The 14,447-nt window shown below is 39.2% G+C and overlaps 1 protein-coding gene across 7 annotated transcripts in view; it reads left to right on the forward strand.

Moving 5' to 3' along the window:
* Positions 1-14,447, forward strand: part of FMNL2 (formin like 2) — a 312,996-nt gene that overhangs the window by 170,837 nt on the left and 127,712 nt on the right. For all 7 annotated transcript variants that reach the window (XR_006220721.1, XM_042994450.1, XM_042994446.1 and 4 more), the window contains exon 2: positions 12,038-12,121. Coding sequence is in view for 6 of the 7 variants with exons in the window: in XM_042994450.1 (XP_042850384.1) it covers positions 12,038-12,121 (84 nt within the window). In the remaining variant the exon portion in view is untranslated. The remainder of the gene's footprint in view (positions 1-12,037; positions 12,122-14,447) is intronic.

The raw sequence follows: 14,447 nt of genomic DNA on the forward strand, positions 1-14,447 counted from the left end.
AGGGTTTGCCGTTGTCGGTGTGTTTGTATGGGTAGTGTAGAGTTTTATTTCATACCATGTCTTAATATGAACTAGTAGGTTTATTTTTAGATTTTTCAGTAATTTAATCTTAGGATATTGCCTCGTTCCCCAAGGTTTTCCATTTCCTACTATAATTAAGTTCTGGCTTTTATCAATTTGAAACACAGCATATGAAATGGAAATCATGCCCTTCCTGACCATTGGCAGTGGGAAGCAGATATGAAAATTTTGGAATTTGTTGTGGAAAGAGGAAAGCCATACACTGGGGGAGCGAAAGCATTGTCAGCCAAAGTATTAGTTTTCTGTTGTTTCTGTAACAAATTACTATGAATTTAGTCACTTAAAACAACTCAGTTTATATTATGGTTGTGAAGGTTAGAAGTCTGACAAGGGTGTTAGTGAAAACCTAGTCCTTCAGCAGGGCTCCATTTCTAGAAGGTCTAGGGGAGAATCCATTTCTTTGCCTCTATCAGTGTCTAGAGGCTGCCTGCTCTCCTTGGTTTGTGGCCTCTTTCTTCCATCTTCAAAGCCAGCCTTGGCTGGTGAAGTTCTTCTCACATTGTGTCACTCTGATTTTTTCCCTCTGACTCTCTCCTGCCTTATTCATCTGTTTTTTTTTTTTCTTTAAACTATTTTTTCTTACTGTGCTAAAATATCCATAACATGAAGCTTATCATTTTAATCATTTTTAAAAATACTTATTCATTTACTTAGAGGGACAGAGAGAGCAGGGAAGGGACAGAGAGAGAGAAAGAGGGAGAGGGAGAGAATCCCAAGCAGGCTCTGCACTATCAGCATGAGGCCTGACATGGGGCTTGATCCCACGAACCATGAGATCATCACCTGAGCCAAAACCAAGAGTCGGGTGTTTAACCGACTGAGCCACACACATGCCCCTCATTTTAACCATTTTTAAATGTATAATTCCAGTAGCAATAAGAAAATTCACAATGTCATATGATCACCACTACCTTTTTCCAAAATTCTTTATCACCTCATATATCTGTGCCTATTAGGCAATATTCCCCATTCTGCATTTCCCCCAGCCATGTAACTTCTAATCTATTTTTTGTCTTTATGGTTTAGCCTTTTCTAGATATTTCATATGGGTAGAGTCAGATATTTGCCCTTAAGTGACTGACCTCTTTCACCCAAGCATGTTTTCAAGGTTCAACCATGTTATAGTGTGTATCAGAACTTCATTTGTTTTTATGGCTGAATAATATTGTTGTATGTATATAACAAATATTGTTTATCCATTCACATTTTGATGGACATTTGCATTGTCTCTAATTTCGGCTTTTGTAAATTACGCTGTCATAAATCCTGGTGTACAGGTATCTAGTTAGTCTGTTTTTGATTCTTTTGAGTATATAACTAGGAGTGAAATTGTGGGATCAGCCATTAATTCTGTTTAAATTTTTTGAGAATTACCACAATGTTTCCATGGTGGCTGCACTATTTTACATTTCCAACAGCGATGTACAAAGATTCAAATTTCTCTACATCATCAACAACAAATATTTTCCATTTTAAAAATTCTTTTTCTACTGTAAAGACTTGTGATTACATTGGTTGATTTAGGTGGTATAGGATAATCTCCCAACCTCAACATCCTTTTTTTTTTTTTTTTTAAGTTTATCTATTTTTGAGAAAGTGCGTGCGCATGCAAGTGGGGGAAGGGCAGAGAGCAAGAATCCCAAGCAGGCTCTGCACTGGCACCACGGAGCCTGATGTAGGGATTAAGCTCACAAACTGTGAGATCATGACCTGAGCTAAAGTCGTCAAGAGTTGGTTGCTGAACAAACTGAGCCATCCAGGCGTTGCCCCGCCCATCTCAACATTTAAAAAAACAACTTTTTAAAAATGTTTATTTATTTTTGAGAGAGAGAGAGAGAGACAGAGCATGAGTAGTGGAGGGGCAGAGGGAGAGAGAGGAAGACACAGAATCAGAAGCTAGCTCTAGGCTCTGAGCTGTCAGCACAGAGCCCGATGCAGGACCTGAACTCACAACCTGTGAGATTGTGACCTGAGCTTAACTCAGACGCTTAACTAACTGAGCCACCCAGGTGCCCGCCCCCCGCCCCATCTCAACATTCTTAACTTAGTCACCTCTAAGATAACCTCTTAATATGTAAGGAAACATTCATAGGTTCTTGGGATTAGCTTGAGGACATCTTTGGGAGCCATTATTCTGCCTATGACAGCAAGTCTGTCCTAGAAAGTCACAGCTGTGTACAAATGAGGAGCTATAGATTTCAGGCTGTAGTTTTTGGTCCTGGTTGTGGTAGAAATCTTCATTTTTAAGTCAACAGCATAATTTTTCACATGTTATCTCAGAAGGTGTGATGTTAGTGGAACATAAACTTGAAATTATTTTCTTCCTTTGATGATACTCATCCTAAGATTGAAGAATTTGAGCCAGTAAGTTGGGCTAACCATGAATATGGAACCAGGTTCAGTAGTCTTTTCCAGAGTAATTGGGAAGGGGAGAAGGAGACTAACAATGACCCTAATGATCTAAGAAGGGAAATCAAGGCATGTTGCTGGGAAAGTGTTGGGAGAGAATGAGGCCAGGGCATCAGAGGAATTGGACAGGGTGAAAAAATAAGCTTGTTTCATGTCAGCAGGTGATAGAGATCACATTCTTAGGGCTTGATTGTAGTGGAATCTGGCTATCTAATGTGTTATAATTAGAGCTTGGTGTCTGTAATTCTCAAAATGTTTTTACTCTGAAGAATCATATGTCATAGAAAGTTAACAACTTATCAGTGGAATATGAACCCTTTCTCTGGATTTTGATCCACTTTGGTCTGTGCCAGAAATCCCAGCACTTGAACACATTTGCCCTTATGTTGTCAAGTGGTTGCCCATGAAGTAATTTTTTAGCATCTTAAGTGTGGCCTCTTGTGTGACTCCCCCATCCCAGTATGCGAGTTTGTGCAGGTAGACATAGCTCTTGGCACAGTAGTTGGCGGACAATTGGTAAAGAACTGTTTGAATTCGAGAATATGTCTGGGACCTATCAGGCCTCAGGCTTCTAATGACAGATATGATGTTTGAAAGAAGTTGAGTATTGCTTTCCATTATTCCCTTCAAATTTGAATATGACTAGAATCTGTATTTCAGGAGTTGGCATGAAGGCCAGAGAGGAGGGATGTGTGATTTTGTTGGTATCTGTTGGGTATTGAATCACTTAAGCTGCAAAGTAGTAGTAGATAGGTGGCCTATAGGAAAACTTGGCTTAGACTACTATAGTTCTGCCTTTCTATTCTGTAGGTAAGATGGGCTTTCCCACCTAGCTTTACCCATGTTGATGATAATGGCCTTGCAATTAAATAGAAACACTATAAATATATATACGTGTGTGTGTATAACAATACTTGTTTATTCCCATTTGCAAAGGGCAGTGAAAGTGTGACTAATTTAAAGCACTAGACAATTTACATGAGGATTTGGGAAGTTTTTTGTGTTAGTGTTTACTGGTAAAAACAGAATTTTCTAGAGATTCGTAATTTTGCAAATAAAATGAGTTGTTCTGTGAATACAAAGCCCTGAGTCAAGGAGGAATGATGGAGACAATGGCAAGTGCTGGTACTTATTATGATAGAAAACCTGTGTAGTTGGGATATGACAGAGGCTTACGAAAGCAGAATAATTATTCAAGCATTGTAGTCATATTCCTTAAACTGCCGATGATAATAAGAGTAACACTATCTAATATATATTGAGTACTTAGCATGTACAGGATTTTTTGCTAAATACTTGACCTGCATTATGTGATTTACTTTTCTAGAATATACACATATGTGTGTACACACACACACACACACACACACACACACACACAGTAGATGTAAGTGGGCCTCCTTTCATGATAATGGAAAAAGAGAAGCAGTCACAGAGCACCTGGGAGGTGGCTCAGTAGGTCAAGCATCCGAGTCTTGATTTTGGCTCAGGTCATGATTGCATAGTCATGGGATCGAGCCCCAAGTTGGGCTCTGCGATGAGTATGGAGCCTGCTTGAGGTTCTCTCTCTCCCTCTGCCCTTCTCCCACATGTACACACACACTCTCACTCTCTCTAAAATTAAAAAACAGTAATAGTCCTATTGGCCTGGATTCCAGGTTCTAGTACTGATAATAACCACTTACATGAATGTGGACCTTGCCTTTAGTTTTTTGAGAGTGTGTGGTTACCTATAAGAGACAGAATAGGACTAAAATACTACAAGCTTCCCTTCTAGCCCCATACTTACTATAAAAATGCTGTGGAAGAGTTATTTGTATTTAGTTCAGTCCTTAGAAGAAAGCCTTCCAAGAAAACAGGTGTAACTAAAATCATGAATGGGAGGTTAGAGGTAGGTCTCATTGTCCCAGTTCCCCAGAAAGGACTGCTTTCTAGTCACATTTTATTTTGAAGATGAAATTAGATGAGGGAGCAGGCTGATTTCTCCTGTTGTAGGCTTTTCTGGCTGCAGCAAATGATATTAATACCCTCAGTGATTAAATACAAATAAAGTGGCAGTGAAAGATGTCTGACTGATGATTCCTTGTGGAGACTGTTGGGCTGACTGCCTGAGTCCTGTGCCAGGAAAGATGCTGAATGTATTTTAGCAACATCCTCTAGGCTAGGAGGATGCTGAAATTTACGGTGTCAGGTAGCTGCTTGGAACTGGAAGGAAATGGTTTGGAGGTTGGCTGAGTAGAGGTGCCGGCCATGTGTTGAATTTGCAGCCTCCCTCTGCTGCCCTAAGGTGTTGCAGTCTTAAAGTGAACTCATGGGACAATTGGTACATTACTTAGTGATGCACAGAGAAACCCTTTATCTTGAGGACCCCAAAGGCTTGCTTTTCATAGATATTTCTTGGGCTGATGGATTCTCACTGCCTATCAAGTAAAGTTGAAATTCTATGCTCTCATGTCGAGGACCTGGCCTTTCTAACTCACACTATCCTCTCCTTACCCTCTGGTTTATTCTGTATAGTGCACAGTCCTCTGCCTTTTCCTACATTTGTATGTCTGGTCACTCTCTCCCTTCACCTAAAGTAGTGAGAATAATAAGATCTAACCTATTTAGTGTCTTCCATGTACACTTTGTGCTATATGTGTTATCCAACTTAATTTTTCTCAGACTCTATGAGGCAGGTAGTTCATTATTACCGTTGTCACCATGGCTTCTCGTGGTGATCACCACTAATCTTCAGGGAATTGAGGTTCCGTTTAAGTAATGTACCCAAGATTACAGTATTAACGAGTAGTGCAGTTAAGATGATGACCCAGGTGGCCCATCTCCAGAGGACAAATATTAAAAACCATATTATGCCATAAAATGCCCTTCTTTATTGCCCTCCTCACACATCTAAGCCCAGTCATTTTCCTTTAACAAAACGACAAAAAGTATCAAATCAAATAAAAAAGGTTTGATTATATTATGTAACCAGTTCTGTTTTGTGTTAGTGTTCTCATCTTGCCTTGTGCTTCTCTGAAGCCCGAGTTTACCTCATATTTGTATCTCAACCTTTGTTTTTTTTTTTTCTTTTTAAATTTTTTTTAACGTTTTGTTTCTTTTTGAGACAGAGAGACAGAGCATGAATGGGGGAGGGGCAGAGACAGAGGGAGACACAGAATCAGAAGCAGGCTCCAGGCTCTGAGCAATCAGCCCAGAGCCCGACGCGGGGCTCGAACTCACGGACCACGAGATCGTGACCTGAGCTGAAGTCGGATGCTTAACCGACTGAGCCACCCAGGCGCCCCGACCTTTGTTTGGTTTTTATTGGGGCTTATTAAGTGTTTCCTGAGTTGCTAGAGTACCTGGCTACCTTTTGGGGGATTCTAGCTCATGTTTTTTAAAGATATTGAAGACATGTTAAAATACCAGTATTTTGGAATGTCTGGGTGGCTCAGTCAGTTAAGTGTCTGACTTGAGGCCGTGATCTCACAGTTTGTGGGTTCAAGCCCCACATCAGGCTCTGCACTGACAGTGCGGAGCCTGCTTGAGATTCTCTTATCTCTCCCCTCTCTCTGCCCCTCCCTGACTTGCACACTCTCTCTCAAAATAAATACACTTAAAAAAATCCTAGTATATGCTCGAAAATATTAATAGCTTAAATAATGTGCATTTTCATCTTAACTTTATATGTTTATGATCAAGTCTCTGGATATTCAAGTAGAATTCTTGGATTGTTTCGTTGAGACAGGTCATGATATAGAAACACTTAAGTGTCATGGGAAGGGGGTGATCATACAGACATACTCTTCTGAGTCCTGGCTTTGTCACCTATCTCCTGCAGGGAAGAGTTACTTAATCTCCTTGTCCTTCAGTTTTCTTCTGTGTTAAGTGGAGAAGATAATACCTACTTGTCAGGATTATAAAGCAGATTAAATTGGCTAATGCATGCAGAGAGCCAGAGTGCCTGAGAGACCATCAGTAAATGGTACATCTTGTTGTTTTTAACCCTCAGCTTTGATTCTGACCTTCTATTTTAAATGACAGTTACTGGCTTCTTCAATTCGTGACTTTCATTTTCATTTGCTTTTGATTCAAATTGTGTGGCCTATGATCACCAATAATAAGTGGTAGAGTCACAGTTATAATCGAGCCAGTACAACTCCAGAGCCCAACTAATAAATCCCTGCCCCATACTGTCTCCTTCGATCCCAGTCCAGCCTGTGCTGCCCAGTCATTTATGGCAATCCATCCCAATTCCTGCCCGTTTTTTTTTTGGAGGAAAAGGTAATGGTTCTGGGGATGGGGAAATGAGGAGTTACTTGCATATAGAGCTTCAGTTTTGTAAGATGAAAGAGTTCTAGAGATCAGCACTAAATATAGTTCATACCTCTGAACTGTGGTTGGAATGTGGTTGGAAGGGCAAATTTTATATTAGGTGTATGTATGTTTTTACTGAAAATTAAAAAAAATAATTGTTCCTTCTTTTCAGTTCCCCTGAAACTTCTGTACCTTTTATTGCTTAAGAACGCCTGAGCTGTTTCTCCTGTGACATGCTTTTCCTCGCTTCCATAGCAGACACTGCTTGTGAAGTCCATGTTCCTTTGTTTTTCTCTATGCAGGTGGTTATGGAATAAAAGAGCTTCTGTTTTTGAATCTGGTGACTTAATACTTGAAAGTTTTAATTTAGAGATTATGAGAACAAAGGTGTATTATGGTTACATAAGATGTATTTGATAGGGCTCACTTTCACTACTGTGTGTCTGCATATCACTGTGGGTTTCTCAACATGAGCCTCAAGGATATCAGGGAAAAAGAAGGATGTTGTGCAAGTTTTTCAGTGTTCCTATGAACCTAAGATAAGAGCTGATGTCAGAAAGTTATATTCCTAGGACATGGGTTTATTAGGTTCAGAATGATTTGGGTACCTTCATTCTGTCTGTAAGTATGACTTCAGATGTATAGACTGTCATAGACTCTTTTTAACCATAATTAATGTCTCCATCGTTATTTTCCTTTGATTTCTCAAAAGGTTTTAAGATGTAAAGCCCACTTAAAAATAATATAAAATAGCAGAGTTAAGCAGAAAACCAGAATATAGACGATAAATGTAACTACAACTTGCAGTAGATAAATTGTTACAGTAGATGTTGATCTGAATTTACTGGCAATAAAAACAAAACAAAATGAAGTTCCGGTCCCATGATTTATTATGTGTGGCAGAAGAATGCCTACAACATGATTTTTCTTTTTAGGGAATTGTCACCAGAGTTGACCTTGAAGATTTTTTTCCCCATGAATTCTTGTTTGTAGGATAATTACTAATGAGTAATAGACATTATCATTGAGGTTTTATAATGAACAGAAGCACTCTTTAGTGTATAGACTTTAATAGCTGAAGCATAAATCCTCTGTCAGGGAAGATATTTTCAGACTGAACGGTATTACTGAGTTAGGTTGCATTTCATTTATTTAGCAACCTGCCTAGTGCTTACTATTTGCTATATTTTGTGCTAGACACTGGGGATTAATGGGAGAAATTGTCCTTGAAGCACTTAGTCCAGTGGGGAATTGAGGTGGGCAAACAGATTATTATAGTGTGCGAATTGCTGTAATGGAGACATGTGTACCAGGCCGTTGGAGCCCAAGAGGGTATGTCGTCTTGGAATTGTTGGGGGAAGGTTCTGATGATACATGGTATTTGAGCTGATTCTTAAAAGTTTGCATGGTTGAAAGGAAGGAAAGCGACATGTCCGTACAGAAAAATGTTCTTGGATGCTCTAATTTATTTTAGCTAGGAACGTGTATGATTGAGAAATAATTAACAGCCACTAAACTTTTCAACTCAAATATCATATGTCTTCAGTGGATGCTTGGCATGTACTTGAGTGCAGCAACTTCATGATTAAAATCTCTTCTATTCCTAGAGTGCAAATATTCTGGCTCATGGTCAAAGCCCAGTAAATACTGGATGGATAGATGGATGGAGAATCCTATGTCACAGATAACACAAAGTATGGATGAGGTAGAGTTGTCCAAACATTTAGCTTGAACTATAGAGTCCTGCCTTGTGCAATGCAAAAGTAATGAGATTGTTCTAAAAAAGTTTTAAGGGCAGTTATTACCAGCTAATCACAACATCCTTGGACTCTAGCCAGGCCTCTGTGGAGTGTCTGCTTTTGAATAGAGCTGCTGCTACTTGGTCCCTGTAGAATTATTAAGATGTGCACTGTATGCCTCAGCAGTTCTGAGGACTGACCCGTGGAAGAGGTTGTTTCAGATGCATGGTGAATGATTACCAAGTGCAGTACTGGTTTTGATGTGTTGACGCTGAGCATCTTTTCCAGATAGTAACTAGTCAGCAAGCTCAAAAACACTTATCATGACTGTTCTCATTCAGAAAGATGTAGACCTTTTTCTCGACCTTCAGAATCATGTGTTTACTTGTTGCCTGACTGTTCTTCAGGATGTGTCAGAGCTATCTCAGACCTAAAAGGGGTCACTTAGAAGTCTTCTTCTTCACCACTTCCTCTAGACCTGTGCTGCCTTTTATGGTATGCTCCTTTCATTAAATGGACAGACCATTCATCTGGTGACTCAGGGTAGAAGCATAATATTAATTTGTGACATCTTCCCTTAGCCTTTATATCTAATCAAACAATTGCAGTTAATATTTTTGACATCTATCCACCTTACTTCATTTGAGTCATTGGCCTTGTCCAAGCCACAATCATACCTTTGAACTGTTGGTCTCTGCTTCCACTTTGGCTGTTTCTAATCAGTTCTCCACATACACATAGGATCGTCACTGTGAAACGTAACGCGCTTATATCGTCTTATGCTTATGAGTCTTCAATGGTTTGCTGTTGTACTGTAGATAAAATAAAAGGTATTTATCCTGGCCTACGTGGCTGGGCATGATACACCCTTAACTTGGCTCTCCAGCTTTATCTTCCCCTCATTCCCTCTCTTACTCTGTCTCCACTCACAATGATTGTCTTTTGGCTTTTTGATGTGCCAAGCTGCTTCCTGACTTAGTGTCTTTTCCCCATTTCCTCTCCCCAGTATGCTGTTGTCCACTCTTGACCTGGCTCAGTCCTTCTCATTTTTTGTTAAATTAATTGTTACTTTTTCCTGAGGGGTCTTTTCAGATGGACCATTCTAAAGTGCCCTATGATAATCTCTGTCAAGACTTAACAGAGTTTAAGAAGATGAGTTCGTTTCATTTGTATCTCCCCCACCATGCTATGATGCTTGGTGGGGACCATATCTGTTTGGTTCCCCAGTGCACCATGCAGTACAGAGCTTGCATAAGGCTGATGCTTCAGAAACATTTGTTGAATGAAAGACTGTTCCATTAAAACAAAAGTTGATTTAGATAGAAAGGCAATAACAGGGACTCCATCTAACTCCCGTAGCAGTGTTTGCAAATTGATTCTACTTGAGTGTCTGGTAGAGTACTAACAGAAAGTCAGTTATTACCGTGTTGCCTTGCTGAAAAGAAAAGGTGCATTTTTAGTGTTTATTTTTGGGAGCCTGACAGACTCAATTTAGGTTTTGTGGTGCTCATGCAAAGCTGTACAACTAGGAGCAAGTTAACCAAGTTCTCTGAGGTCTACTTTCCCATACATAAATTGGGGAAATTTATGTCTCATGAGCTTGTTGCAAAGATTTGTATGAGCTTATGTGAAGTGCTTCATACAGTGCCTGACACCTTGGAGGAGTTCAGGCCTTCTTTTTCTTATCCCCTTTATATCTCAAGAGATTAATAAGGACTCAGAAAAACTCATTTAACTTACCTCATAATCTTACTGTTTTTATTTAATGCATAATTACACCCAAGAGTATTTATGTGGGGGTCAAAATCAGTTTAGGGGGAAATAATCCATCTCTAGGGTACAAATAAGCAATGAAGGACTGGTTATTTAATGGTCAATAACCTTGGTTCCCCTCAGAAAGGTAGACATGGAATTCTTCTTTGTCTTGTCCCAAGGGTGGTTCTTTAACCTTGTAAAGCTGTAATTACGCATAAATACAAGTAGTTATTTTTCTTTCTAGTTCAAGGAGATATTCTATGGAGATAGGTGATAGGAAAACATTTCCCCACTTTAGATATTTCTATGGAGAAGCCTTGGCAATACCATTGCAAACTTTGAAGTCCAAAACTCTTCTGTATATGTTATCAGCTTTGGGGGCAATTGAAAATTGTAGTATTCTGTTGGATTGGACTCAAATTAGTAGGTGGTCTACATCTACCATTTCCTTAGGCATCCCACTCTGGATGCCAAATTGAGCTTAAAGGAAAATGCTTGACTTACATCTTCAAAATTATAAAAGTTAATTCTCTATCATTAAGTCAGAGTAACTCACCCATCCTTGCCTCTATTAAATGTATTCCACTGAATGATATGAGACCGTAACTGTGGCATGTTGAATTGCTTCTCTATAGGCCATATTTTTCAGAGAGCTAGGGGCTCTAGCATTAAAAGTTGAAGACCTTTGGATGTGTCTACTCAAATACTGACCCAGGCAAGGATCTGCATTGTTAATTTAGGGATACGTATGATTTAGAGCATTGTTATGAGGGGATACATAGACAGTTAAGACGTAAAACATTAATTGACTACTTAGCTCAATTTAGAGCATGGAAACTTTAGGGAGGCCAAAGGAGCGGATATGAATTCCTTCTGGAGCTCTCTCACTCTGCCCTGTTCTGTGGCCAAAGATCTCACCTCAGACCCAAGCCAAGTATCTTGAAAAAGTTTGTAATTGGTCATTTGGGATATTGGACTAAAAACATGTGAATGTGGGCGCAAATCCATGACCAACACTGCAAGAGGTGTGCTGTATTGACAGAAGGAGGTCTGTATGAGTTCCGATGTCTAGACATCTCCTTGAGCTCGTGGTCAGTGTCTCACTGCAAACCCAGCTTCATAACCAATATAGCTAACCCGAGAATCATGGTTGCTAATGTTAACACACGTCCTGAAGGAGGACATTCATCTCCCAGAGGTAACAAAAGCCACTCGCACGGTTTTCAGTTTTTTCTTTCTTTCTTTTTTTCTTTTTTAACGTGCTCTTTTACTTAAAATAATCTATGAAAGTAAACATTGGTGTTGTCTGTCAATGGTTCTGGTCATTGAGTTGTTTTTTTTGTGTTTGCCTTTTTTTTTTTTTTTTTTTTTTTTTTGGTGTTTTCTGTTGTGTGTCGGGTGGGGCTGCGGCGCTTTAAAAGGAAATTGGGGTCATATGTTCTCAATGACTGAGTAGAGTGGGAGCATACTATTAAATGAAGACATAATGCATTATTTTTGGTGAAATGCAAGTCTGATAGTTGAAAGCAGACCACCTCAGATCTCCTAGCATAGGACTTCAGGGATTCTCTAGTCCATTAAACTGATTTGATGTTTAAATGACTTCTGTAGGTGTTTTGGTTTAATTAGATGCTAGGAATTGTGTAGAAGTCCTGAAAGACCCACTATTGTATTCTTTGGTCTACCTGTGAGTTAGCCACCCATTAGCAGCCTGCTGTGGAATGTGACCTATCTCTTTCCTTTTCTTTTTACAGAATGCTATGAACCTACCCCCTGACAAAGCCAGGTTACTGCGGCAGTACGATAATGAGAAAAAGTGGGAGCTGATTTGTGATCAGGTAAGACACAGTGATGCTTTTATCAAGAAACAATAAAAGAAGAAAAATCAATTTCCTCTCTAAATACTGTAGATTGTTTCTATGATATGCATGGATTTCTGTTTTGTGACTCGTTGCCTTCATATTTCTTATGACCAAAGGTAAAGCTAGGTGCCTTTCTTTTCCTTTTTCTTTTTCTTTCTCTTCCTCTTTTTCTTTTTCCTTTTTCCTTTTTCCTTTTTCCTTTTTCCTTTCCTTATTTATTTTTATTATTTTTGAGAGAGAGAGAGAGGGAGGGAAAATCCCATGCAGGCTCCACTCTGTTAGGGTAGAGCTGGAAGTGGGGTTTGTGCTCACCCAAAGCGGGGCTCCAGCTCACAAACCTTGAGATGATGACATGAGCCGAAGTCGGGTGTATGACCAACTTAGCCACTTAGGCGCCCCAGTAGATTTTCTTCCTAAGAGCTTTGTATTTAATTTTCAAAGCAGTCGTATGCATTCATATCCCTATTTGACAGATGGGGAAAACAGAGGGAAAAAAAAATCATTGCTGAAGGTGACCTAGCTGTTTAATGGTAAAATGGCCTAGGTGGTCTGATTCTGGAAAACATGCAGATTCAGGGAGTTGTATGCTTACCCACTGCTCTTGGCTCCCTTCCTCACAAAGTGCTCAAGTATATGAATGAGCTACTGAGCAATAAATAAAAACCACAGGTTGTATCTGTTTCTCTGGCTTGCAGTTTGGTAGGCTTTCCTGAGAGAGGGGGGTGGCGGTGGGGAGAGAGAGAGAGAAAGAGAGAGAGAGGAAGGAAGGCAGGTGGTTGTAACTTAGGTACCAAGCCTTGCCTGCCCACATTATCACTATGGTGAACTGCTATGTTAGATTAACCATCAGTAATTTAGAAAATTGTAGCAGCAGAAAGCTTTTAGTCACATATGGGTAACCCATTGGTGTGTCACACACCTAAACATCATTTCTCCTGTTTATATTTGTGAGGAGAAAGGTAAAAACTATGAGCTTAAAGCATTCATATGGTAAATGTCAGATATCGATGTTTATTGGTGGAATGTTTGTCTTGTTATCTACATGGACCATGTCAGATATTTATATTTGGTACCTAACCTATATCTATCTATGTTACCTAACCTCATGGCCTCTCAAAATGTATTTGCTTTTAAAATTCCATTTATATGGTGGGGTGCCAGGCTGGCTTAGTCAGTAGAGCATGCAACTCTTGATCTCAGGGTTATGAGTTCAAGTCCCATGTTGGGTGTAGAGATTACTTAAAAATAAAATGTAAAAAAAAAATTCCATTTGTATGAAATGTCCTGAATAGAAAAATCCATAGAGAAAATAGACTACTGATTGTCATGAACTGGAAAGGAGAAGGGAGTGGCTATTCATGGGTGCACAATTGTTTCTGTGTTTTCTGTTTTTGTTTTGTTTGGGTGTGATGGAAATGACACCAAGTTACTTGGTGGCGGGAATTATATTGTGGTGATAGTTGCATTGCCTTGCAAATAGAGTAAAATTGTACACCTCTTTAAGAGTGTGCATTTTATGGTGTATGAGTTATATCTCAAATAAAAATATATTTGCTTTTGCAACAATCAAAGATAGGCTAAAAAGAGGGGAGGAGAATTTAAGAGAAATAACAATGTGTGTGTGGATCTTTTTGGGTCTTGATAAGAACAAACTAACTATAAAAAGACTTTTTTAAAGAAAATTGGAGAGTTTCTCCAAAGAAATTAGCAGATGATTCTAAGAAATTGTTGACTTGGTTAGGTTTGATTTTGGCATTGTGGTTGTATAAAGAATCTATCTTTATTTTTAAAGAAATGTGTCCTGATGTAGGAATGGAATATGACTGGAATATGGATATAAAATACTTCAGCAAAGGAAAACAAAAAAGGATTAAAATAAGGAAATGTGGGAAATTCTTGATGATTGTTCAGTCATGGTGTTGGGATATGTTGGGGTCTATTAAACTCTCAAATTGCGTGTATTTTTGAAAATTTACAACATAAAATTAAAAAGTAAAGTATTTGTTTACATAATCTTCATTTTTTCCTCAGTTGTAAAATGTAGTTAGTGCTAACATTTTAAAGGAGGCAGCTCATTCGGTTAGGCATCTGATTCTTGATTTCAGCTCAGGTTGTGAGATCGAGCCCTGAATTGGGCTCTGTGCTGAGTGTGGAGCCTGCTGGGGATTGTCTTCCTCTGTCCCTCTCCTGTGTGCATGCTTGCTCTTCCTCTCTCTCTCTCAAAAGTAAAAATAAATTTTAAAAAATTGGGAGAAAAAAGGGGGGGACACCTGGCTGTCTCAGTCAACAAGAGCATGAGACT

This window comes from Panthera tigris, chromosome C1 (assembly GCF_018350195.1).
Source record: "Panthera tigris isolate Pti1 chromosome C1, P.tigris_Pti1_mat1.1, whole genome shotgun sequence".
NCBI classification, from domain to species: Eukaryota; Metazoa; Chordata; class Mammalia; order Carnivora; family Felidae; genus Panthera; species Panthera tigris.